The following is a 25,433-nucleotide window of genomic DNA, read 5'->3' on the forward strand; positions in this document are numbered from 1 at the left end:
AGCATGCCGTGCGGTGCGCGCTCAGGGAGGCGCAGGTTGGGGAGTCGGGCTGTGTCCGTGGGGAGGTGAGTGGCACCTGTGCCTGTCCCAGCGCACGGGGGGCTGGGCCTTGCGCTGGGGTAGGGTCAGGGCAGCAGGCCTAGGGGAACGCGGCGGCTCCTGGCCCATGGCAGGGCGGCCCTTGGGCTGCCCGGGCTCGTGCGAGCTGGGATAGAGTAACTATTTCTTCTGGGGATGCAGGCCCGGCCCATTTACACCCCCTCGCGCGCTCCGCCCCAGGGACCCCTAAGGCAGCGTGTACACACAACATGGGCCTGACGCACCCTTTACCTTGCACCTTGTGTAAACATTTTCACCAGTGCAAAGTACGTATAAAATGGAGCACATCAGGCTGGGACTCTTTCACACCCATGTTGTGCTAGTGTAAATGACTACACAAAGTGCAAGGTGCTGAGGAATCGGGCCCAATAAAAGCACAGAAGGAAGGTGGGGATTTGAATACATTTAACGCAAAACAGGCTTTTATAATGTTAGCATGACTTAAAATACTTCTGATGTGGGGAGGAGTAATGAAACATCAAGGCCAAAAAAATGGCCTCTGATTTTAGCTGCTTCAATTTGTATGTGCTCCGCTTGAGACAGTGGGGGCTTGAGGCTGTTTTGGAAGTGCTGCAATTGGATGTTGATGTAAGCTGTAAGTGTACAGCATCTCTGACAATCAGGGCCAAGCTGTCTTGAATTGGGCAGCCCAAATTGCACCCAAGATCAGTATCTAATAATGAATTTTTCAGCCCAAGTTTATATAGACCAGCTGCATATTGTGTGTTTTACACAGCACAATAGGCATTCTTGGTGATCTTCATACCTACAGAAAGAGTCTTGAATTCTACATGAAACAGCACCACAAATAATGACACTGGATTGCGGTGGGTAATGAGCAGAGCTAAGAGAAATCCATGAGGAAAGAACATTTGCTCCTGGAAATAGAATCCTAGGGATAGAAGGGACCACAAGGGAGGCAAGTTAGGTTTCATATATTGTTGTGTGTGTGTGTGTGCAGCTATTTTTTTTTATTGATCACACATGAGAGTAAGAGTAGTTATCATTAGAGAGCAGAGACTTCTGGTAGAAGGCACAAGAAAAACATAAATTTTGTGGCCTGGTGCTGCCTCCACTTTAAATCAGTGGAAGTTCTGCCATTGACTTTAGTGATAGCACGAGGAGGGTGAAGTTGCTTGGAATACGTTTTATTGGAGGACTTCCAGTTCCCATTTGCCTTCTGCTGATTTATATCAAAGTGGTTCATTTTAACAAGGGGAGCAGTTACACATTACCCCCATCAATGCAAACCTCAGTGGGGCAGAGGTAAATCTGGGTTTAGAAGCGTGTGTGGGAGGGGTATCTGGGGCTGCATTCAAGCAAACTAAAAGGAGGAGGGGAAAATTCCCTTTAAAACCTCCCTCTCTCTTCCAGGGTTTCCATTTAATGAGTACTGGGCTATCTTGATTATCACTTCAAAAGTTTTTTTTCTCTTACTTAATTGGCCTCTCAGACTTGGTAAGACAACTCCCACCTGTTCATGCTCTCTGTATGTGTGTATATATATCTCCTCAATATATGTTTCACTCTATATGCATCCGAAGAAGTGGGTTGTAGCCCACGAAAGCTTATGCTCTAATAAATTTGTTAGTCTCTAAGGTGCCACAAGTACTCCTGTTATTTTTGCGGATACAGACTAACACAGCTGCTACTCTGAAACCTACATTGAATTTGAAAATGGATCTTAAAAACTGACATTTTCTCTGTGTTTCAGTCATGTCAGCCACCCAGAAATGGAGTCCTGGCTGCAGAGCCATTTGCTTTCCTTGATCTTGCACACAGCTTCTGCTAAGATCAGTGGAGGTTTCTGTCTGTGTCGGAGACATGGAGAAAAGCTGGAAAGTTGGCCAAGAGGTTTGGACACCCAGTTCCCATTAATTATAATGGGAATTAGGTGTACCTATCTCTTAGGTGGCTTTGAAAACTCAGCCGCAATTTTTCAATGGTAACTGCTGAGCATCACTTCTGCTAAGGCAATCTTCGTAATAAGCCTATAAACTATTCCCACTTGGCTGGATTTTGATCACAGTTATGCTGGCATGACTCCTGACTAAATCCATTGAGAGTTATTCTGGATTTACACTGGTGTAAATTAGATCAGAATTTGTCCTCTTTTCAGCATGGAGAGATGCTGGCAGACTCCACTGGTTTCACTTGTTACTATAGAGATCTGAGCATATTTAAATTGGCAGCTGGGTCTCATAAGCTTGACACTTGGCTTTAATTAACTTCACATCTGCCTAGATATCCTACCCAAGGTGGCTGAAATGCCCTGAGCCTGGATTATGAGAAAGCAGGAAATTGAGAGAGAGGCCCAGAGTCCAGTACAAAAAAAATCAGTTACACCCAGATGAAAACAAATCAGACATGTGTTCTCTTCAGCATGTCCTTCCCTCTCCCTGGATTGTATGCACCTGTAAATGAAATCAGTGAAAGGCCCCTTAGAGAAGAAGGGTGTGAGATTATGCAGTGTACCTTGGATCTTTTCAACCACCCAGCCCATGTGGTTACGTCAACCACTGCACTCATTGGATTGTGCTATTGCTTTTTGAAAAGGTTGCTCTGAAAAGATCTTAAACTGGAACAATATTATTTTAAAATGGGCTTAAGGCAGATGGACCTCTGCACCTGTACAGGCTCCTTGATGTTTGTGTGGTGGCTCCACAGAGACTCGGGGGTCCACTTTGCATGGATCCAATTGCAAATATTACATTAAAGGAGAAAAGCCAGGTTAAAAAATATTAAGCTGAATTTTTTACTCCTGTTATTAATAACAACCAAGATTATTAAAACTGAGGGAATTCTTTAAAAAAAATCTATTTGTACTTTTAACTAATAATGCTGTTTATTTTGTGCTTCATTCAGTAGGGAGAGCAGAAATAGGTTAGTCAATATCACTTTTGGTTCTAGTCATTTTCACTTTGATTCCCAGGCACTAGCCCTGTGCTGAAGAGTCTGGATTGCAGCACTACAGAGGATTGTTAAAATCTAAACAAATAACTGTTGTAATTGAAATTATATGAAGAAGATGAACATATTTATTGCTCTTACTCCTTGTAAAAAAACATTTTGTGTCCCATCCCCGTCCCCATTATTATCGAGTATCCGGTGACCCTCTAATAGAGCTTTATGATATTTTTTTCCCCATAGTCTGACTTGCTACAAGAATGCAGGAGCCAGTACCACAAGGGATGTATGGATTGTAGAAAGTTGCATTTGCTGAAATCTACAAGAGTTCTCACTCTTTGCTGCTGCTGTTTATTTTGGGAATTAGTTTCTGCAGTTACGGGGCCAGAATGATGAAAAATGCAAATAAAGAAAAGTAAAGATTTAAATTAATTTTCTCAGAGTTTGATGCTGTAATGTTTTCTGGACATGAAATTCACACTGAACTCCATGGATATTTTGTGTGTGGATCCATTGCAGAAACCAAGCTCATTTCCCCTGATCTGAGATCTGGTTTTGTGGAAATTGGAGTAAAAATAGACTGCAGAAGCAGGTGGTTGAAATCTAGAGTTTGGGTTAATGTCAGCTGCTGGCATATCCCCTGGAATCAGATGTCAGAGGTCTTTGAACATAGAAACTTAAAAAAAAACAAAAAAACAATAACATCCTTGAGTGACCCTTTATGTGGTGGAAAGCTGTAAGAACTTTCCCCTACAGATCCCAAAAGCTGTCTGGCTGCTGAGATATGCCTAGTGCCAGATTCCACAGTTGGCTACAAAAGTTTGTAGTACATCAGGTAGAAGAAGGTGACAAATGGTAGGTAAATGCTGATTAACTGAAGATGGGCTGTGTCTTCCAGGACTGCAGAGCAGAGCTTCAGGCTTCACCCCTGCAGAGCTTTAGAGCTCACCAGGGTTGAAACTCCTGGCCATCCAAGCCATGGTAGCACTTTACTAGCAAGAGCTAGACTTAGCCATCATTCTAGATAACATAGTTGGTTTCCCAGTAGGGTAATCAGAACTTGAGAGAGAGACCAACCCATCTGGCTTATTCTTATCCAAGTATTTTACCATCCATCATGTACCTAGAGAACAAAGGGCGATCCAAAAGGAGGCATTTATATTCAGTGCCTCAAGGTGGAGGTTTATTGGTGTGTGATTCCTCCAGTCCCTTGTATTTGTGCAGTGGCTGGCACAGGCATTGAGGAATCTTGCACTGAAAGCGAATGGAACAGACGGCTCCTTTCTCAGGCTCTGGGAGGCTGATAGATTGACTCTGTAGCAGTGATTTGTTTTGCCCCTGAGGTGTCCCTGTGACTGGCTGACATGAAGGCTTGGCAGGATCTGCTCTGAGGGAAGGCTGGGTATTGGCGCTAAAGGGATCACCTGTTGATGGCAGTGTTCCTGCTGACTCTGGAGAACCTCCTGGGGGCTCTGGTCCTGGCTGTCTTTTTGTTTTTAAGTCTTTATTTCTTGTGCTAATTTCTGTGCCATGCTTTTCAGAGACTTGGTCATCAAGGTGTCTGAAGCTGTGTAGGCATTTTCAGAGTCTATCTACCTATCTGTACATCTTAGGTATTTGTAAGGTGTCCATCATGTTCCAAGAGAGGGAGTGTACAGCTGCTACTGGCTGAGATTCTGCGCTTCGAGCAGGCACAGTCCAGCGGGCGATGGGGCACAGGTGATTTAAGCCATCTTTGCCCATCGGAATTTTGGCCTGCTCTGGGGGCTGACGTGGCCCCAGCATAAATTAGAGCAGTCAACTCCTGTTATAATTTTTAGATCCTGCCAATGGACCATAGCACAAAATCTCTGTAGTGCTCAGTGCTATGGAGACTCATTTGACATGCTCCTGCCCTCCACCAGCCTTTCTCCCATGCCAGGCTGGGCAGTATCAGGTAACGTGTGGTGGTTCAGTGCTGTGTCTGTGCCAGGGGAATTCTCTCCCAGCTGGCTAGGGGTTTTATATGACCCTTATTTGCTGCCAGGACATCTGTACAGGGGGTGCAGTGGAAGGGAGAATCCCTCTTGCTTCAACTTCTGACGGTCTAGGAATGGAATCATTTGGAGGGATACATTGGTGGGCTGGAAGGAGGAGAAAAGGATGGGGAGAGGCTAATCCTGCATGTTGTAAGGCAGCATTAAACTCTAGCTAGATCAGCACTGGATTAGGCAGTACCATCACTTTGTCATCCAGGGTGGCTAATTCCTGAGATCATCCCAGCTCCCAGGGGTAACCGCTTCACCACACAGGGGCTGCTGGGCAGCTTGCGGAGGTTCTCTGGCATTGCTGCTTGGACGATCTGGACTCCTCACAGCAGAGAACCCTAAGGGTAGGAGCAGTGCCGTGAGGAGGCATTTTAGCGCCTGGGGCGAGCAAGCATGTTTGCTCCCCCTACTGGTTTTTTTCGTTATTTTTCTGCCCCTGCAGCTTTGCACCTTGGCGGTTGCCCTGCTCACCCTGCCCTGGTTACAGCCCTGGGGAGGAGGTGTGTTTAGCTGGCCTCCCACTGCTTAGGGAGCAAGACACCATGGAAGGGAATGGGAGCCTCCCTGCAGCAGTGCTGAGCGTTATCCACTAGACTCAGAGCTGCCATGTCTTGGGGGGAGGGGCAATAGTTTAAATTAGCCTGTCTCGCCCCCTCCTCTCTATCCCTCTCAAGTGTACACCTCCAGAGGGTGCACATCCTTGTCCTTTGGGAGCAGTAGCTGTAAGGGTTTCCCTGGGAATGAATACTGCACGGCGCTGACATCTGTCTGATGCTGTTTTCCAGGCAGCACTGACCCTGCTCTGCCCAACGGAGGATAAATGGGGAAGAGATATTTCTGTGACTACTGTGACCGATCCTTTCAAGACAATCTTCACAACAGGAAGAAGCACCTGAACGGGGTGCAGCACCTGAGGGCCAAAAAGGCCTGGTATGACCTGTTCCGAGGTGGGTCCTGCCAGCCGAGTTGAACCTTCTCCCTGGAGGGTGGTCATGGAAGGTGGTCAGTAAATGAGGCTGGATCAGCATCAGTAATCTGTATCCAGCATCATTCATCCCAGTGTGTCAAGGACGCCTCCCAGACTTGGTGGTATGACTGCCAAATTATTTCCAAGGCAGCAATATCACACTGTGAAGAATCCTGGGTGTCAGGTGAGATTTGAAATGAGATGGAAAGAACCAGGAAGTCTGCTCCAGATGGTAGAAGTGCAAAGGGGAAGCCTCTTGCACCAACAGTGGTGAGGCTGAGAGAGGAGGCATGTGCTGGATGAGGGGTGTAGAGAGAGAGTGCTGGAGTTAGGCAGCTCTTGAAACCCCAGAGGACTACTGTGACCTGAATTGGGAGCTGGGGGAGGCAGGGATGTGTGATGGGGAGAAAAGGTGCTGCTTTGTTTGTATGGGGGTTCCGCGGCCATGGGGGAGGGTGGCACTGAGGGTTTGGACAGAGGAGGCAGATGCGGTTGTGGAATTGTGCTGGAAGATGCAGCTGCAGCCCAGGAGATGCCCTTGTGACTTGGGGAAATCGCACGGCCTTTGTTGGGGCTCCCATGGGCCAGGAGTTAGAGACTGCCTCCGTTGGACAAATCACCTGGCTTGCTGGGTCAGGCACAGCATGGTGCTGATGGGCTTGGGCTGGGCAGGAAGTTTGCCTAGTGCAGTTTGGGTTGTGGAAGTTTAGGTGACTGTTGCTGAGCGTGGAAGGACCAACGGGGTCTTGCCAGGGCAAGCTGCCGAATAGCCTTACCGATTTGTTCGTTCCCAGGCCTATCTTGTGCTGCTGTCCTAGTGACCCCCCCCAACCTTGATTTACAGGGGTCACCTTCCTTTTGGCTAGCAAGGACTCCTGTCTCCAGACTGAATATAGCCCTGGCATGAGCAGCTGCAGTTTCCATTGAAATTTGAGGGAGTTGCCTCTACCAGGGCTCAGCTTGGCTCTCCAGGCTCATTCACTGCTAGGGGTTTCCAGGGCACAACCTCAATAGTCATTAAAGGCCACTTTTGCCGTGGTGTCCCCTAGATGCACAGGATGAGGTGCTGGGGGCCCAGCTTCCAGAACTGCTGCGCACCGCCCCTCCTGTTGCCATCAGTTTGAACCAGAGTCTGTCTCTGTCCTGTGAGCTTTACAGACTGTCTTTGCTCTGGCCTCATGCTTGTTTTTCTGTTGTGTGGCTGGAGAAGAAGCACGTAGCAGAAAGAAAACAAGATCTTCCAAAGCCAGTGAGATGCAAGGGAGGAGCCTGCAGACAAGGAAAATGTTAGTCACCAGTTGTCTTGTAGTGAGCTCTCCATGGCTGCTGCTCACGGCTCTCATGTGAAAGGATTGCTCACTGGTCAGCTGACCTGCATGTTGTTCTTGTGGGCCGCAGGCCCTTATGCAAGGGTGGTGACATGTGCATGGTTTTTGGGTGAGATGGCTCTACTGATTCCCATCTCTCTCATTCCTTTCCTTCCCCAGATGCTGCTGCTGTCCTGCTGGAGGAGCAAAGCAAGAAGCCCTGCAGGAAATTTCTGCAAACAGGTTAGGTTTTGGCATGGTGTCTTTCCATACAGTGATAACTAGGGTGCGCTAGCTCAAAAAAATCTCTGTTAGCCAGGTCAGTGCCGCTCTGGGTTGGCCTGGAAGTTGTGCCTAACAGAGTATGGCGGGGAGCTGCTGGGTGTGCTTGTGTGGACCCCCATGTGCACACGCATGTAAAAAGTTTTACTCTTGAGGACATTCTGCGCAGAAAAATTAAAAATTCTGTGCACAGTATTTTAAAAGTCTGCAAAATTCTGCAAATCTTATTTGTCAAATAAGTGTGGAGGCTCCAGCATGGCATCGGGGAACACAGGCCACTGGCTGCACAGAGGTGGGAGATCACTGTGCAGCTCTCCCCTGGGACACAGACTCAGTGGTGAGGCTGCACCCGACCCTGACACAGCGCAAGGACCGTGCCTGCCTCAGAAACACCCCAGGGCCCTGCCCCTCAGTGCCAGGTGCACCAGGTGTGGGCAGGCAGGTTCAGCAAGGCAGCATCCAAGTGTGGATGGTTAGTGTGGGAGGATCCAGGTGTGGGTTGAGAGGGTTCTGTGTGGGGCAATCTGAGTGTGGGCAGCTCAGTGGGGGATCCAGGTGCAGAGGGGATCTGGGTGCACAGGGGTTTGTTGGGGGGTTCTGGGTGCAGCGGTAATGGTCTAGGTGAAGGTGGTTGGAGCTCAGCAGGGTGTGTGTGTGTCTGGGTGTGGGAGGGGATAGAGCTCGGCAGGGGGATCTGGGTGTGGGGGGGTCCAGATGCTAGTGATGTGGGGCTCAGTGAGGTTGGGGATCCAGGTGCGGCTGGTTGGGGCTAAGTGGGGTGGAGATCCGGGTGACTTGTTGGGATGGTCCAGGTGCAGAGGGAGTGGGGCTTGTCAGGGGGGTGCTGGTTGGGGGGATGAGGCTCAGCGGATGCATGAGGGTTTGGCAGCTGGGGGAGCAGCTCCCTGTACAGTGATCCCTCCCCCTGCAGCTGAGGAGCGATGGGTCCAAGGTGCGGGGGGGTTTGCAGAGCTTCCTGCAGCCTGGAGAGAAATCTGGGGATGGGTCTGACTCTGATCTGGGTGCTGTGTAGGGGAAGAGGAAGTCCCATCCTCCCCATGCCAACCATACTAGCAACTGAGCCCGGCACAGGGTAGAAGCCATCAGCTGGGTCTTCCCCAGGCCCGCCTCCCGCCCCACAATGATTTACCTCTCCGCTGGCTGCCTTGGGCACCCAAAACATATAAGGAAAAGTTATTTACTTATTCCCATAATACAAGAACTAGGGGTCACCAAATGAAATTAATAGGCAGCAGGTTTAAAACAAATAAAAGGAAGTTCTTCTTCACGCAGCGCACAGTCAACTTGTGGAACTCCTTACCTGAGGAGGTTGTGAAGGCTAGGACTATAACAATGTTTAAAAGGGGACTGGATAAATTCATGGTGGCTAAGTCCATAAATGGCTATTAGCCAGGATGGGTAAGAATGGTGTCCCTAGCCTCTGTTCGTCAGAGGATGGAGATGGATGGCAGGAGAGAGATCACTTGATCATTGCCTATTAGTTTCACTCCCTCTGGGGCACCTGGCATTGGCCACTGTCGGTAGACAGATACTGGGCTAGATGGACCTTTGGTCTGACCCAGTACGGCCTTTCTTATGTTCTTAAAACATACTGCTGGGTAGGGTCACGTGACTGCTCTTGTGGCTTCCCTGTCAGAAAGTCAATTTTCTGCAGGGAAGCAAATAAATCTGCGGGGGACGTGAATTCTGCGCATGCGCAGTGGTGCAGAATTCCCCCAGGAGTAAAAAAGGGAAGGATGGAGGCTGTTTGTGCAGATGCATGGGGGAGCCCAAGCCTGTTCCTCTGCTGTTTGGAGTGAGCCCTGCTCTAATCTGCCTGCATTTGTGTCTTGTTCCAGGGCAATGCGACTTTGGGTTCAACTGCAGATTCTCTCACATGACTGAGGAGGATCTGGAGAAGCTGAACGCACAGGTACAAGGTGAATATTGGGAGAAGGGAGGATGGAACAAGAAACTTCTAAGTGATTTGTGAGGACTGTGAACCCTGGCTGCAGAGTGTTGGTGGGGCACAAGGGGGCACAGAGGAGCAATTGTGCAATGACAGTCTGTGGGACTGGGCAGCTGCATGGAATGATCAGTGCAGATCCATCCTGCTGGCCCCCCAGCCACTCCTCACCATCTGAGCCTGTAACACTACTGGAGATGGGGCCACTTCCTATATGGATTCTTTCCCTGATTTCCTGGCACAGGGAGAGACCTGTGCGTGTTACTGCTCAGAGCTACAGCCCAGTAATGGGCGTGGGAAGGTGGCTTTCTGGGCCATGTGGGTTCTCTGCAGCATGGCTGGGAGAAGGCTTTGTTATCCAGCTATATGAGTTGTCACCAACAGGGGGCACCAATGCATCACATCCTCCCAAACTCTCAGACTTTTGTGGTTTCCCCCCAGCCCCTCCCCACAATTAAAGGGAAACTGCTTCTCCGAACCCCGGGAAAGGTTGGCCTAGAGTTAGCTGGGTCCTCTATGGGGCATGCACAGGGACCTGGATTCAGGGTTTCTGCTTCTGGGGGAGTGGAGCTTGGGATGGGGTAAGGGATTAGAAAGAAGGTGCTGGGGGGCTGCTCCCCTTGGCCAGTCTTGGGGGAGGCCATGGCTTTTCCATACTGTGATCCCAGATGATCCCCCTTCCATCTAACCCTGAAGAAAGGGAAGGCAGCTGCAACGCCTCCTGGGGATCATGACCTCCCCAGGCTAAGAACCCGAGGGTCAAGCATTGTTGACCTCCTCCAAGCCAGTCACTTGCCCAGGCTTCCAGGAGTCGGAGAGGTCGACTCGCATTGATAACAGTCCAGCAGGGAACAGCCTTAAGCTGGCAACGGGGGGGGGCTGCTAATTGGGGGGGACTCTTGGGACCCCCGGCCTTTGCTCTAGATTTGAAAGAGTGGGAGGGAGAGGCCTGGCTGTTGCTGAGTCAGGCTGCACATCCCCGAGGCTTCTCTGTGAATCGCTCACTGACCGGCGCTGGCAGTCAGTAAAAATCCCTCCACTGGAGCCACGTGGGGGATGGAGAGAGCCAGCGATGGTTGCCTCTCACACCGTACACACAGAAAAGCAATGCCCATCTTGCCATCTCGCCTCCTTTTCTCTCTGCTCCTGCATCCCTGGGCGGAACCTCTTGGTGACCCCTCTTTGCTGCAAGGCCCTACGAGGGGCTGGTTGGGAAGTCAGTTAAACTGAAAGAACCTGTAAAATTCTAGCCATTTAAGGTTATTTATAGCAGGGGAAGCAACCGCCATGGGTGGTGGGTACCATGGGCTGGGGGAGACTGTGCCTCCCCAAACAGCCAGACTTGGCTCCACCCATGCTCTGCCCCCAGGCCCTCCCCCCACTTCCTGCTCTGCATGCCACAGGCGGCAGCTCCAGTCCCCCTGTGCGGTGGCCCCCGGCTCAGGCTGGGGCCACGCTGCTGGCCCTCCCGGCACTCCAGGGCTAGGGGGGGCTAGCCTGGGGCAGGGGCCGGTGGCTGCAGGGTGAAGGTGGTGGGGCTCTGGGCTCCAGTGGGGTCGTGCGGAAGGAGTGGGGCCTCAGGCGGAAGGGGTGGGGCTGGGGGCTAGCCTCCCCCAGCTGGCGGTTCACGCGCCGCACATGGCAACAGCTGTCCTGAGTGGAGCCACAGGGAGAGGGCAGGATCTGACAGGGCTGTGTGCCAAGTACATTTGTTATTGATTATTGATTGGATGAAAGTGGGGAATTGAATTGACTGGCCAGGGGGACTCCTTGGAACCCTTGCCCTTGGCTTTACAAACTAAACTCTTGAATTAAAAGCAATTCCCCTGTAAGGAGTGAGCAGCCTAGATGGCTAGAGACAGGCAGGGCTCTTATCTAGACTTGGCACCACTGGGAGGAGTGCGGTATAAATGCTTGGCTTCAGGGCTATGCTCACCTTGCTCCTGGGAGCAGTCTCAGTCATGTCAATGGAAATCCTCTTGTGAGTAAAGGCTGGCCATGCGAGCTGGTTTGTACTGTGATGAGAGACCCAGGGTGGTTTAGCCTGACAAGGGGCTGACCGGGAATTTCTGGAATTTTTAAGGCTGTGAATGAAGGGCACAGTGGAAGGGAGGTGGGATCTAGTAACATGGAAAATCTGGATCACATGAATGGCCGGAGAGCACAGCTGGCACAAGGTAGCGCTGCACAGCATGCAGTCAGCCGGCAGGATTCACAGGCGTGGGACATCGGGGTCAGATACTGTAGCTGGGCTTGTAAAATGGAGCCAGATGCCAGGAGAGTTTCAGAGAGACAGGGTAAAGTGGTGGTAATGCTAGGGGTCAGGCAGGAACAGACTGCAATTAACCAAGTGTATCCGCCATGTGGAGTAGTCAGCAGCGCCTCGCAGGAGTCCGGAGGCCAGGCAAGAGGTACAGCATGCTGAGGCCAGGCCAGGATTTAGGAAGGCCCCGTGTGGTGGCACTAGGTAGCACAAGGCTGTGTTTGTCAGGGAGCTAGAGAGCTCCATAGGATCTGTGTATCTGTCCCAGTAAAGAATTCCCTTTACATCCATTTTCTGTCCCACAAGATGCACCACAGGCCACAGCTGGAGATGTGACACAGGACTTGATGGACCAGCGATCTTGACTCACAGGGGATAGTGCCACTTACTGGATTACCAGCCCCACTCCCTGCTCCTTGGAGGTCTCCCATCCGACTGATGACCTGCCCCTGCTTAGCTTGTGGGATTGTGATAAGATGGTCTGGCTACAGGGTGCAGGGGATTGTTAGGGCTGAGTCACAGTCACAAGGGGTGGGAGCAGCAAACAGTTGCCAGGTGGGGTGGGTCTCTCCTTTGCAGCAGTCCCAGAACCCATCACTTGCAGAAGTTATTAACTTGCTGCAGGTGGCTGCTCTGTGCCTCAGATGGAGTCAAGGGAGGGACAAAAATCAACCTTTGGCAGGGTTCTTCGAGCAGCCCAGCTCTAATTCCCTTTTGTGTGTTGCCTATGGGATATAGGAATTGCCAGACTAGATCAGAGCCGAGGCCCATCTAGCTCGGCCTCCCATCTCCAACAGTGGTCAGATACTTCAGAAGAAGGTGCAAGAAACCCCATAAGGAAAAGTTATGGAACAGCCTGCCCCTATGGGAAGTTTCCTCCTAGCCCTGTTAGTGGTTGGCTTATACCCTGAAGCACGAGAGCTTGTCTAATATGTCTGTCTGTTCTTACTAGCCATATGAATATCAAATCCTTTCCTGAATCCAGTTAAATGCTTCGATAACCTTGTGGCAGTGAGTTCCACTGGTTAATCAAAGGCAATATTTTTTTTAATTGGTGCCTTTTAATTGAGGTGGGTGTCCCCATGTTTTTGTGTCACATTTGAGGGTAAAATAGGAGCTTTTCTCTACCATTCATTGCTTTACAGTGGCTTAGGCATCAAGACCAGTTTGGTTTTAGCTGCTTGTGCTGCCACTCCAATGTGCGTGTCCTGGAGCAACAGTTTCCCCCTGTAGTAGGACGGGGAGCAGTGTCCCAACTATCAGCAGCGAGACATGTGAGGGTTGTCGTCTTAAGTGCAGTTATGGTCAGGAAAAGTGACAGTAAAATTGGCATCTTCTTACACGCAGTTACTGGCTCCTTGCTGCGTTGAGTCCCTCATGCTCATAGTACTGATGCACTCCAATCTCTCTCGTCGGCCCTGGCAAGCCCATACAGATGTGGGAGAGAGCCGGAGTCCCTTCTTATTCATGCACTGCTGCAGAGGAGCCAGAGAAGTTCTGGTTGCAGAAGCTTCCTAACCAGAGAGCGGCCCAAAGTTCAGATCTGGATCTGAACTTGCTCAGGATGCGTTGGGCTGCTCTGCTCTGAAGGTTTGGTTCTGGCTCATCTCTCTTTGTAACAGATGCTGATGTCAGATGCCGAGAGAACCCAGCTTGACTCTCCGATCCCAGATGAGCTTTGCACACTGTCACTGTGCGAGTCAAAAGCTGATAGATAGATATATTCCTCCCCTTCCCCCAATTGAACAAACCTGTTCTGGAAGCCACACGGAGAGAGAAGCTTGATCTGGAATCCCCTCACAGCGTCGTTAGAGAGGCACTTTACTCACTACAGCCACTCTTTAATTGGTTGTCGTTAGGCTTTGAACCGAACCCCCCAGTCTTGCTGCCATTCCCACTGTCTGCTTCGCTGTGTACTTGGTATTGTACATGTATTTTTATTAGTGAGGCAGATGGGCTCAGAACCTTGCCTCTCAAGCTTAAACTGTAGATTCTGGCAAATCCATCCCAATTCTTGGGAGCGTCCCAAATGCACTGGCACCTAGGATCATCCCAGGCAACATGGGATTGGGGAGGGGAATGTTGCAGAGGAAAGCTGGTTTAGAGGCTTGGATTTAACAGGTGTGCAGAGAGCAGGATAGAGCTAAATGTATCTGATCCCTGCTGCCTGTATGTGGGTGTCTGAGGATCAGAGCACCTTGGCGCAGAAACTCATGTTGTTGAACAAGTAGCTAGCTGGATGTTTTAATGTGGACACCAGAGGCCAGAGTCGCATCTCACTTAAACCAGTGTAGATCTGGAGTAGCCAGTGAGTTACTCTGGATTTATTGTGGGGTAACGGAGAGCAGACTCTGGCTCCGAGGGTCTGCGGAGTACCACCTGCTCCCATTCTGTCTGAGCAGAGCTGAAGTCATGGAGATGCTTTGGGGCAGTTTATTCCATGAGTGCCCCCTGCTGGCTGAATAGTAAAGCAGCTTTGACAGAGGCATTGAAAAGCATTGTTGAATAGAAGAAGTAGGGTAGAAAGGCAATCCCAGCACAAGGCGGATGCAGGAGAGAAACCTGTCTAAGTACTTCTGTGTCCCTCATCACCACGTATCCAAGCACTTCACAATCACTGGTAGATTCCTCCCAGTAGGAATGCCAGTGGGGAAACTGAAACTAAAGGACTTGCCCATAGATGTTTGGTGTGTCCTTGGCTGAGCCAGGAACTGAATGCAGGACTCCTGAGCCCCAGTCCAGTACCCTGTCCACTGGACTATCATTCCTACCTCCCCTGTGCAACCCTTCTGATCAAGCCTTTGGTTTGGGACTATGCTGGGTGGCCATTCTAAACGGGGGATCCCTCCCCACTCTCCAAGGAGAACAGCAGAACAGAGCTCTCCAGCAAAGATCCTCATCACTGCATTTAGAGTGACATGCAGCCGGTGGGATCAAACCAATCCCCCTTAGCAAAGGCTGCGAATTCTGGGTATGGGAAATTATCCATCTCCAGTTGCTCATTGTGTAGCACATTGTCCTCATTAAAATTCACCAGGCAGATGAATAATTGGTTGCCACCATTAGGATGGAGTGATCCTTCACTCTGCTGGAGTGATATTAATTTCACACCCTGTCTGGAAATGTATACTATTTTGCTTAAAAGCCTGACATATGATGTCTTGATGCTGAGCAGGCACCTTGTGGAAGGGGCCAAGGGGCGGCACATGCTGTGTTTGTCAGGGAGCTAGAGCGCTCCAAGGGTCTTTCTGTCTGTCCTTTATATCCATTGTAACCTAGTCTTGGTGCTTCTGTACCACAAGAGACACTACTGGCCACTGCCAGAAAGGCGAGACAGGACGTGATGTTTGGTTTCTTTTTGTTAATTTCAGAGTGTTTTAAAGCTGCATTCCCAGTTCCATCAGCTGGAAACTTTAACCTAGGCTGCAGACTCCCGGAGCTGTGAGCATCTAGCAGGTTGTCTCTGCCTTGCCTGCTGTCAGGGTGAGATTGTGTTGTTAATGTCAGCACAGAGGGCTAGACCCTGGCCCATGCCATGGCACCTTCATGCTGTTCTGGGGGCACAAAGCTGCCCTAACGGGGCAGCTGGGAATTCCCCCAGCATGGGGCGTTCTCAGAGCCACGCTAGCTGGCTCCGTACTACACTCTCTCTGGGCATAGGGCGCGTGCCACAGGAAAGGGTGTAACTGGATGCCATTGCACTCTGACTACCTCCAGCTGGCAGAACAGTGCCTAGGGAGCTATTACCAGATGGGGTAAGCTAGAGCAATCTTGAGGCTGCTCTCTTATGCTGGGGCTGAACAGGCTCTTGGCAGCCCAAGAGATCAAGAAAGTGCAAAGGTGACAGTCACTTTCACCCCCTCCTCTTGGCTGGCTGAGCAGAGGTTAAGGAAGGTTAGCCATACCCCCCCTCGCCCCTCATTGTGCTATGCTCTGAAATATCTGCTATTGGTCTTGGTCAGAGACTGGCTGCTGGTCTACACTGACCATTGATCCAGCAATCCCTCTGGCTCTGGCCTGCCCCCCATAAGTGTTTGGGATTGTGATGTGTTGAGCAGCAAATGCCCCAAGAACAAACGCTGGCAGTGTCCCCATTATCTTCCAGCAGAAACCCTGTGTGTGTGTCTGTCTGAGACACACACACATTCTGAATCTTTCACACTCCTGCAACTTGCTAACTGCATCGATTGATACAAATGCTCCTTTTTTCAGCCAGCTAGCCGGGGCTGAGGTGTCTGGTTACTTCCCTGCCAATCAGACGGACAGGTCCTTGGAAATCTTTCAGGGCTGCGGGCCAGCAGAGGCTAAGTGCTGCAGGAGAGGAAGCTGACACCCTCCCAGATGCGGAGGCTGTTAGTCTCTCTGAATAGCTGGGCGTGACCAGCCCTCTGTGGAGAAAGAAGTGGTTCGGGACTATTTAGAAAAACTGGATGTGCACAAGTCCATGGGGCCGGATGCGCTGCGTCCGAGGGTGCTAAGGACTTGGCGGATGAGATTGCAGAGCCATTAGCCATTATTTTTGAAAACTCATGGCGATCGGGGGAGGTCCCGGATGACTGGAAAAAGGCTAATGTAGTGCCCATCTTTAAAAAAGGGAAGAAGGAGGATCCGGGGAACTACAGGCCAGTCAGCCTCACCTCAGTCCCTGGAAAAATCATGGAGCAGGTCCTCAAGGAATCAATTCTGAAACACTTAGAGGAGAGGAAAGTGATCAGGAACAGTCAGCATGGATTCACCAAGGGGAAGTCGTGCCTGATTAACCTAATTGCCTTCTATGATGAGATAACTGGCTCTCTGGATGAGGGGAAAGCAGAGGATGTGTTATTCCTTGACTTTAGCAAAGCTTTTGATACGGTCTCCCACAGTATTCTTGCCGCCAAGTTAAAGAAGTATGGGCTGGATGAATGGACTGTAAGGTGGATAGAAAGCTGGCTAGATTGTCGGGCTCAACGGGTAGTGATCAATGGCTCCATGTCTAGTTGGCAGCCGGTTTCGAGCGGAGTGCCCCAGGGGTCAGTCCTGGGGCCGGTTTTGTTTAATGTCTTTATTAATGATCTGGAGGATGGTGTGGACCGCACTCTCAGCAAGTTTGCAGATGACACTAAACTGGGAGGCGTGGTAGATACACTAGAGGGTAGGGATTGGATACAGAGGGACCTAGACAAATTAGAGGATTGGGCCAAAAAAAAACCTGATGAGGTTCAACAAGGACAAGTGCAGAGTCCTGCACTTAGGACGGAAGAATCCCATGCACAGCTACAGACTAGGGACCGAATGGCTAGGTAGCAGTTCTGCAGAAAAGGACCTAGGGGTCACAGTGGACGAGAAGCTGGATATGAGTCAACAGTGTGCTCTTGTTGCCAAGAAGGCTAACGGCATTTTGGGCTGTATAAGTAGGGGTATTGCCAGCAGATCGAGGAACGTGATCGTTCCCCTTTATTCGACATTGGTGAGGCCTCATCTGGAGTACTGTGTCCAGTTTTGGGCCCCACACTACAAGAAGGATGTGGAAAAATTGGAAAGAGTCCAGTGGAGGGGCAACAAAAATGATTAGGGGTCTGGAGCACATGACTTATGAGGAGAGGCTGAGGGAACTGGGATTGTTTAGTCTCCAGAAGAGAAGAATGAGGGGGGATTTGATAGCTGCTTTCAACTACCTGAGGGGGGGTTCCAAAGAGGATGGAGCTCGGCTGTTCTCAGTGGTGGCAGATGACAGAACAAGGAGCAATGGTCTCAAGTTGCAGTGGGGGAGGTCTAGGTTGGATATTAGGAAACACTTTTTCACTAGGAGGGTGGTGAAGCACTGGAATGGGTTACCTAGGGAGGTGGTGGAATCTCCTTCCTTAGAGGTTTTTAAGGCCCAGCTTGACAAAGCCCTGGCTGGGATGATTTAGTTGGGAATTGGTCCTGCTTTGAGCAGGGGGTTGGACTAGATGACCTCCTGAGGTCCCTTCCAACCCTGATATTCTACGATTCTATATCAGTCTCCATTGCTGGGCATGTGTCTGGCAATGGATGCTCCTGGGTATGCCCCTGGCCATGGCGAAGCCAAGTATCCAGATGTAGGTGGCCAGCAAGGGAGGAGGGATCGGATTGTATTGGAGAAGCTATTGATTCACTGCAGGGAAAGTGTTGCAGGATGAGCAGGATTGCAGGGCTGGCGCTCTGACGGGGCCCTCTTTACCTTCTCTCCCCCAAACAGAGGAAAGGAGATCAAAGGAGGAAGGAGCAGAGGTCCCAGCTGGCACAGTAGAGGACTGGCTGGAGAAGAGAGCAAAGAGGGTGAGCTTGGCTCAGAGCAACAGGTATGTGAGGCTGGCAGCTCCCCCCGCCCCAGTCAGAAGATGGTCCCGTTCTTCACCCCAGCCTCCTTGAATCTTAAAGATGTTGGAGGTTAGTCAGAGCAGAGTCTAAGCTAGTGGATTGATTGTGGGAGCTGGGAATCAGGAGACCCCGCTAGTGAGTTGCTGTGACCCTTTGGGCAAGTCACTTAAAGCCTGGGTTTCAAAGCTATGCACGTGCGCTGGGTGTGTACGTCATACCTACCCGCTTGTGCAAATCTGGACTTGCACGCACAGATCAGGGTTGCATGCACTTGTAAACTGGGGATGGGTCCCGCTATCGTGGGGAACTTTCCTGGCTTATACACTACCCCGGTGAAATGGGCCGGCGAAAGGATCCGAGTCCTCGCTCCCACTCCCTTTACCCAGAGGCCTGCCTGACCTCGAGGGCTCCCCTTCCACTCCCCTGTCTGGCAGAGTCCTTGTAACCCCGACAATTCCTGGGGAGCTCGGCTGCCAATCTTGTGGTCACTTAGGGCACTGGCTAGGGTGTCCCCACTCCAGGGTGCTCTCTGCGCTCTGGACACCCCCCTGACTCACTGATCATTATATACAGTTCAAGCAAATACAATTTATGAAACAGCGACCAATTTAAAAAATAAGTTAAAAATGGGAAAGGCTAAAGGAAAACACATCACCCCGCCCTGGTGGCACAGGAACATCCCTTACATTCCAGAGACGCTGGTTGTAAAGTTCACAGTCTGTCACTCACATGTGCCAAGCCTCCCTCCCAGGCCCTGGCTGTACTGCAGGGATACTGCATGTCGGACACTTGATCTGGCGGTGGCCACGCCCTCAGGCTCTAGGTGGCAGGACCCTCTTCCCAGCGTCAACCCCCCCATCGGAGTTATGATCCCCCTCCAGGTCTGGCCTGCAAGGCCTCTTGGCTAGGGGCACCTCCCTGCACTGGGCCCTCTGCCCAGGGTCCCCCTCGCTCTCCGCAGCTGCTCACTGCCCTGGCTCCAGCCCCAACTCCAGCCCCAGCACTGCTGCTGCTCTGCCTCCAGCCCCCTGGGCTGCTTCTCTGGCCCCTCTGGCTCCTGCAACTCTCCTCCCAGCATGGATCTGCTCTCTGGACTTTTTCTATCGCTCTTGTTGCTACGGCTCTGCTCCCAGCGCTGACCTGCTCCTTGGGCTGTTTCTTTGGTTCTCTCTGGCTTTGACCGGTGTGACCCTGCTCCCCAGCTCAGCTTGGGCCCCTGCTCTCTTCTTAGCTGGGCCCCACTCTGTTCCAGGCAATTCCAGCTCACACAGAGGACGGGACCCAGGCCTCCTGATTCCCTCATTAGCCTGCCCACCCTGTCAATCAGACTGACCTGGAGCATTGGCCTTTCCCCATTGGTCCTGGGGACTGTCAGTCTCAGGATACTGATTTCCCATCGACCCTTCCCCTTTCTTTTGGTACCAGGAGCTAGCTAACCAAAACACCCCCACTGAGTTTTAGTAAGGGCCAACAGTCCCCTTACACACCCATGGCTTTGAAATCTCAGCCTTGCTCTCTCTCTGCCTCAGTTTCCCTATCTAATGTGAGCTAGTGATATTTCCCTCCCATTTGCACAGTGCTTGGAGATCTCTGGGTGGAAAATGCCACTGAAGTGTTGTGTGTCATTAACAACCCGAGTTCCACGGACAGACTGCTGAGCCCGGCTCGGTGACAGCTTCTCTGCCCTCTGCTTGTCCTCCCTGCACAGCCCCTGCCTTCTGGTTTGCTAGCAGTGGAATGGAACCAGCCCCTCCCAGTGGCATTCTGACAGCCTGGCATTGCCTGTTGTCTCGCTCACCTGACTGTGCCGCAGGCTTAATTGGCTGTTGCTTGGTCAGGTGCCAGATCTCTCTTTTGTTCTTTTCTGTTCACTCTTGTCCCTTCCGCATTGGTCTGGACATGATCTTCCTTCTGGAGTGTTTCTAGATGTGCTGCTTTCCTTTTATCCCATCTGTCTGCTTGGCTGCTCTTAGCCCTGCAGCAGAGCCTGCTTGTGATGAATAACTTTGGCACCCATGCAGTGCGGTCGCCCCTTGTTTGTCCTGTTCAGGGACTCGTGCAGTACCAAGTGGAATGGCCACGAACCAGCACCTGTCTCCCTGGTCATTAGAAGCAGGCAGGAGGCATTGGATGCTGGGTGTTTTATTTGCTAAGCTCCTCTTTGCTCCAGTAGATGCTGCTGGTGCATCTGCCAGCCAGGAGCTGAATATCATTCATGTAAGAACTTCACCTTTAGACCGACCTGGCAAATGTCTATCCCTACCAGCTACACTCACCCACACCAACAGCCACAGGACACTCAGCAGCCCTTGCTATTTTGCTGTCCTGAGCAATCTTGTGTTCTGTTTTGTCTGGGAAGGAGCCTTCACTTTCCACTGTGAGATGCTTCACAGGGCGTTGACACACCCAGCTAATGTGTGGGTGGCCGTAGACAGTGCTGAGAACGTTGGCAGCAGGGGGCAAGTAGCCCATTTCCCTGTCTTATCCTGGGAAGGGTCTTTCTCCTTCCTCTGCAGTATGGAGCATGGAGCACTAGCTGGAATCATCTGGGCACGTCTCACTTCATCAATTCCCTGCCGTTTCTGGGGCCTCAGGCATTGGTGGCACCTCGGTCTCGCGTGTTTTCTGCCTGTGGACTGAAATGCTTTGGTTTAACTCAAGTCATTAGGTTCAATTAGGGGTATCTGGGTGAGATGTAATGGCCTGGGCCACGCAGGAAGTCAGACTTGATCCGGTGGTCCCTTCTGGCCTTAAACTCTATGAAACTTAGAGAGGTGACCCATTCTCTGAAAGGGTCAGACAGTGCAGTGATGGGTACATGGACTTGAAACACACATGCCCTCCAGCGCCTGCTTCATTTAGCTAGTGCTTTGTGTGGCTGCTGGTGTCCATAAAGGCCATCTGGCTCTTTCAAATGAGACTAAACTGTAGAGAAAGTGCTGTGGGGAGCAGTCTGCATTGGCAAAGAGATGGGACTAGGGGATCCTACGGGCCATTTCCATCTCGGCTACCAGGGAGGGCAGCTTGGGGGATGACGGAAAAGCTCTTGGGGGCAGCATGGTCCTGAATGGTCTGAGCAGCTCCAGCATCCCCTGCCGATGTGCCTCAGACCATGGCCTGGGGGTGGCAAAGGGGAGTTGAGCTTCTGTCTCCATTCACTCTGTGTCCTCTTGGCTGAGGTAACACTATGGGACTCCGATCCTGCGGGAAATGACTGGAGACCCACCAGCTTGTCTCACATAATCCCCCCAAACAGCCACCCATTCCCTTCTGGCTGGCTTTGAAATGACGTTTATACAAGAGGCTCCCATCTGATCCTTATTGCCTGAGCCATGCAGTTCTCTGCCATTCTTTGGATAGGTAGGCTGGGGCGTAAGGAAATCCATGAATAATTGTATCTAAGGTACGTATAGGGCCCCCATCAGCAGTAGTTATCTTCCCAACACCCTTGTAATATCACCACTGTACAGATGGGGAAACTGAGGCACAGCGCGGCTGAGTGACTTGCCCAAGTTCATACAGAGAATTGAACCCATGTTCCCCAAGTTCCAGGCTGGCACCCTAACCACTGAGCCACCTTTACTTTCCAGAACGCCTGCCGGCCTCCCACACAGTTCTTGGACCAGGAGAACCATTTTGGTTAGGTCGGTGATTTTTTTTTTTTACCAGTATAGTTAGATCAGTACAAGCTCTAGAGTAGATGCGGTTACACTGTGATAAAGGGGTCATATACCGCAATAGTTTATTCCCCTTCCTGTATGGGTATAGCTGTACCCCTGTATGCACTCTTACACTGGTATAACTGCGTCCACACTAGGGGGTCATACGGCATTAGCCATACTGGTCTAGTTAAAGCAGAACAGCTTTTGTGTATAGTTAAAGCCTAAATGTGGCAAAAGCAATGTTACCACCAGACGCTGAAAGCATCTGCAGTGTCATCCAAACTCCAGAAGAAGCTCCCCCAAGGGGATATAAACATTAGCCCGAATCATAGAATCATAGAACTGGAAGGGACCTCAAGTGGTCTTCTAGTCCAGTCCCATGCACTCATGGCAAGACTAAGGCTTTGTCTTCACTACCCGCCGATCCGGCGGGTAGCAATCGGTTTTTCGGGGATCGACTTACCGCGTCTAGTGAAGACGCGGTAAAATCGATCCCTGATCGCTCTGCCGTCGACTCCGGAAATCCACCTCGGCAGGAGGCGGCAGCGGAGTCGGCGGCAGCGCGGCAGCGGTCGACTTTCCCGCGTCCTCACCGCTAGGTAAGCCGACCTAAAATACGCAACTTCAGCTACGGTATTCACGTAGCTGAAGTTGCGTATCTTAGGTCGGAACCCCGCTGCAGTGTAGACCTAGCCTAAGTATTATCTAGACCATCCCTGAATGATCGTTTCACTTAGACCGCATGGAAGGTAATGCACTAAACGTTAATAGTCAATTCCAGCGCATGGTTTGGGCTCCGCGATTCTCTGGATAAGCACTATTATGTAAAGGAGCTTGATTACATTCATCCTGGCATAACAATTAAAAAGAGATGCGTGAGGATCAGAGGTAGAAGCCCCCGAGAATCAGTGAAAGCGGCTGTCAGGACTCATGCTGGAGAACAAATGAGTTCTTCTTCTGCACTGAGGAGTTGCTGGAAAGGGGGCAGGTTGCCTGCCAATGGAAGACTTAAAGGGCCAAGCGCATCCCTGTTCCGGAGATAATGGAGTGACACCTTGGCTGGCTTTGGCCCTTGATGTGCAGAATGATTAATTATCCTCTCCGGAGCAAGAGAGGAGTTCACCTCTGGCATGGGAGTGCTGTGCTTTGGGCGGAGGGGCTGCCTGCTAGTGTTAACTGCAAATTTTCACCCATTCAGGCAGCAAGCGCAGGGCAAATGCACCTGCTGTGGTGGTGACTCTCTCTCTCTCTGGGATATGCTGGCCCCAAACCCCCACCACAACAAAGACCAGCCTGACACCCTCCCCCTTCTCTGCAGAGCTTTGGGAAGCCAGCTCCCTGGAGTGCTGGAGGCTGGCATGTCTAGGGGGATGAGTCAAGGCTGAGGCATGTGGCAACTGCTCTAGCAATGAGGTGTATAGCTGTGGGTGGAAGGTTAGGTCAGATTAGGTGGCTTAACTTTTCCCATCCTTGCTTGTCTGCAGCAACCTTAACTGATACACAACAGGGAGAGGAGGTGTGACTTTCCCAGTGGCTAGATCAGGAAAGGATCTCCCACCCAGGAGTGGGGCCTGTCACAAAGCACCCAGACATTTCAGCAGCTCCTCTCTGCTTGCACAGAGATCCTTTCCCGGGATTATTGCTGTGAAGATGGGGTAGAGTTTGGAACTAGGAGAGCAGTAAAGCAATGTATAGAGGGATAAATGCTGCTTTTTCATCCCGTGCTCTTGACTGTAAAATGTCCCAGCTTTGCATTCCTCTGTTGTCTTCCCATTTCCCCACCGGCTCCCTTCCCCAGCAGAACCCTTCCCTCTGCCCTCTCTTCTCCCTGTGCTGCCTCCTGACCAGAGTCCCAGGGTTTCCCTTGGAAAGGCCGGTCAGGGAAGGTTGGAGGGATTTGTGGTAACTTGCTACCTGCGGCTCCTCTGCTTATTTTGTTCACCAGCTGCTGCTGTCTGGCTCAAGTCTCCCAAGTCTCAGATTTCTACCAACTCCCCAGACAGCCCTATGGCCCCTAATACTTCTGGAGGTTCATTCTTGTGGGGGGGCAGGTCTGGTGGCTGTTGAAAAACTAGGTTGATAATGGGGTGGAGAGGAAGGGGGCAGAGGGAGCACCACCATGACTCAGCCTGGCTGGATCTGACCTGATGTTGCTATTTCTTTCTCTCACCCAGTTCCCTGACGGAGAAGACGTTGGTTTTTCAATACCCCCCTGGCTGGCCTCCAATACAGGACCTTCCCCCATCCCTTCAGGCTCCACCCCCTGGAGGATGGCCAGTCTTACCCAACCTCCAGTGGGGATGAAGGCTGCAGGGGGGTAGATGTGTGGAGTTATGCCTCATGGAGAAGAGAGGGGCTCTGTTTGCTGTAGGAAATGTTCAGTGTTACTTCATATATATTTTTTAAATGAATAAAAGTCACTTGAGTCAGTTGTGGCTGGTCTGGGTGTGTGGCCTACTGGACCTGGTATTTCCCCCACTGTGATGTTTTCCAGCCGCCCGGGGGTTGAGTTGATCACCTGGAAGTTGTCCTCTCTGCTGAAATTGACCAACCTATCAGAACCCCAGCCTATGTATCCCCTGCACTGCATGCAGGGTCATTCCCACAAGGCAGCAGGGTTTTCCTGCCCCTTAGTGGGGGTGGGGGTGCAAGGCCTTTGCTAATGAAGATTAGCATGAGCCCCATCCTGTGGCCTTTGAGGCACAGTGCCAGCTCTACCTGTCTGTGCAAGCCCCAGTCGTGTGGCTGCACTAGAGGCAGATTCCTGATGATGGACAAGCCAACAAACCTGCGGTTAAAGTAAAGTGGCGTTAATGCGGCAGCATGTGCTTCTTTCACAGCGATTTTTGTCTTTTAATGGTCTCTGTTGGGCCTAGAGTCTAGTCCAGGGGTCGGCAACCTTTCAGAAGTGGTGTGCCGAGTCTTCATTTATTCACTCTAATTTAAGATTTCACGTGCCAGTAATACATTTTAACATTTTTAGAAGATCTCTTTCTATAAGTCTATAATATATAACTAAACTATTGTATGTATGTAAAGTAAATTAGGTTTTTAAAATGTTTTAGAAGCTTCATTTAAAATTAAATTAAAATGCAGAGCCCCCCGGACTGGTGGCCAGGACCTGGGCAGTGTGAGTGCCACTGAAAATCAGCTTGTGTGCCGCCCTCAGCTCGCGTGCCATAGGTTGTCTACCCCGGTCTAGTCATTCAGCTAATGACCTCTCCAGCACTGGAAATGCCTGGACTGTTAAGAGCCATATGCTGGGGAGAGCAAAGTGTGTTAGTTCCTGCCTCTCTCGCTGTTTAGCTGTATTGTTTCTTCAGGACTCTAGCAGCCAGTTCCCATGGTGACCTGTGAAGGGAGGAAAATTGGGCTTTTGTCCTTGTTTAATTCTTTGGGACAAAAATGGCTGGAGAGGTTTTATTCTCCCACCCTCCCTGCCCCCCCCCCCCCCCAAATCTTTTTTACAATAAAAATTCAGATCCTGTCTAGGCGGGAAGCCTCTATGGTGCCAGGAGAACTGGTGGAACGGAGACAAGAACCAACTTGGACAGACGTCAGGAGATGCTTCTACGGCCACAATGTTCTGAAGATTCAGAGTAGGCGGCGCAGCAGGGACAGAAGGATGG

The 25,433-nt window shown here is 51.0% G+C and overlaps 1 protein-coding gene across 2 annotated transcripts; it reads left to right on the plus strand.

Annotated features, from left to right (window-relative positions):
- On the plus strand, positions 1 to 24,233 carry ZMAT5 (zinc finger matrin-type 5). Of its 2 annotated transcripts, XM_065417866.1 has the most exons (6): positions 1 to 65; positions 5,819 to 5,980; positions 7,488 to 7,550; positions 9,449 to 9,529; positions 18,021 to 18,123; positions 23,979 to 24,233. In XM_065417866.1, the coding sequence occupies exons 2-6, from the start codon at positions 5,854 to 5,856 to the stop codon at positions 24,106 to 24,108; spliced, it is 504 nt and encodes a 167-aa protein (XP_065273938.1). In that variant the 5' UTR covers positions 1 to 65; positions 5,819 to 5,853; the 3' UTR covers positions 24,109 to 24,233. The 2 variants fall into 2 exon arrangements, with proteins under 2 accessions (XP_065273938.1, XP_065273939.1); XM_065417867.1 differs by lacking the exon at positions 18,021 to 18,123 and having other exon boundaries at positions 9,449 to 9,522.
- Positions 24,234 to 25,433: the final 1,200 nt, after the last annotated feature.

This window comes from Emys orbicularis, chromosome 16, assembly GCF_028017835.1.
Source record: "Emys orbicularis isolate rEmyOrb1 chromosome 16, rEmyOrb1.hap1, whole genome shotgun sequence".
NCBI lineage: Eukaryota > Metazoa > Chordata > Testudines > Emydidae > Emys > Emys orbicularis.

Coding starts and splice junctions, on each gene's coding strand:
- ZMAT5 (XM_065417866.1), top strand. CDS start 5,854: ATGGGGAAGAGATATTTCTGTGACTACTGTGACCGATCCTTTCAAGAC. Junction 7,551..9,448: donor CAGGAAATTTCTGCAAACAG/GTTAGGTTTTGG, acceptor GTCTTGTTCCAG/GGCAATGCGACTTTGGGTTC. Junction 18,124..23,978: donor AGCTTGGCTCAGAGCAACAG/GTATGTGAGGCT, acceptor TCTCTCACCCAG/TTCCCTGACGGAGAAGACGT.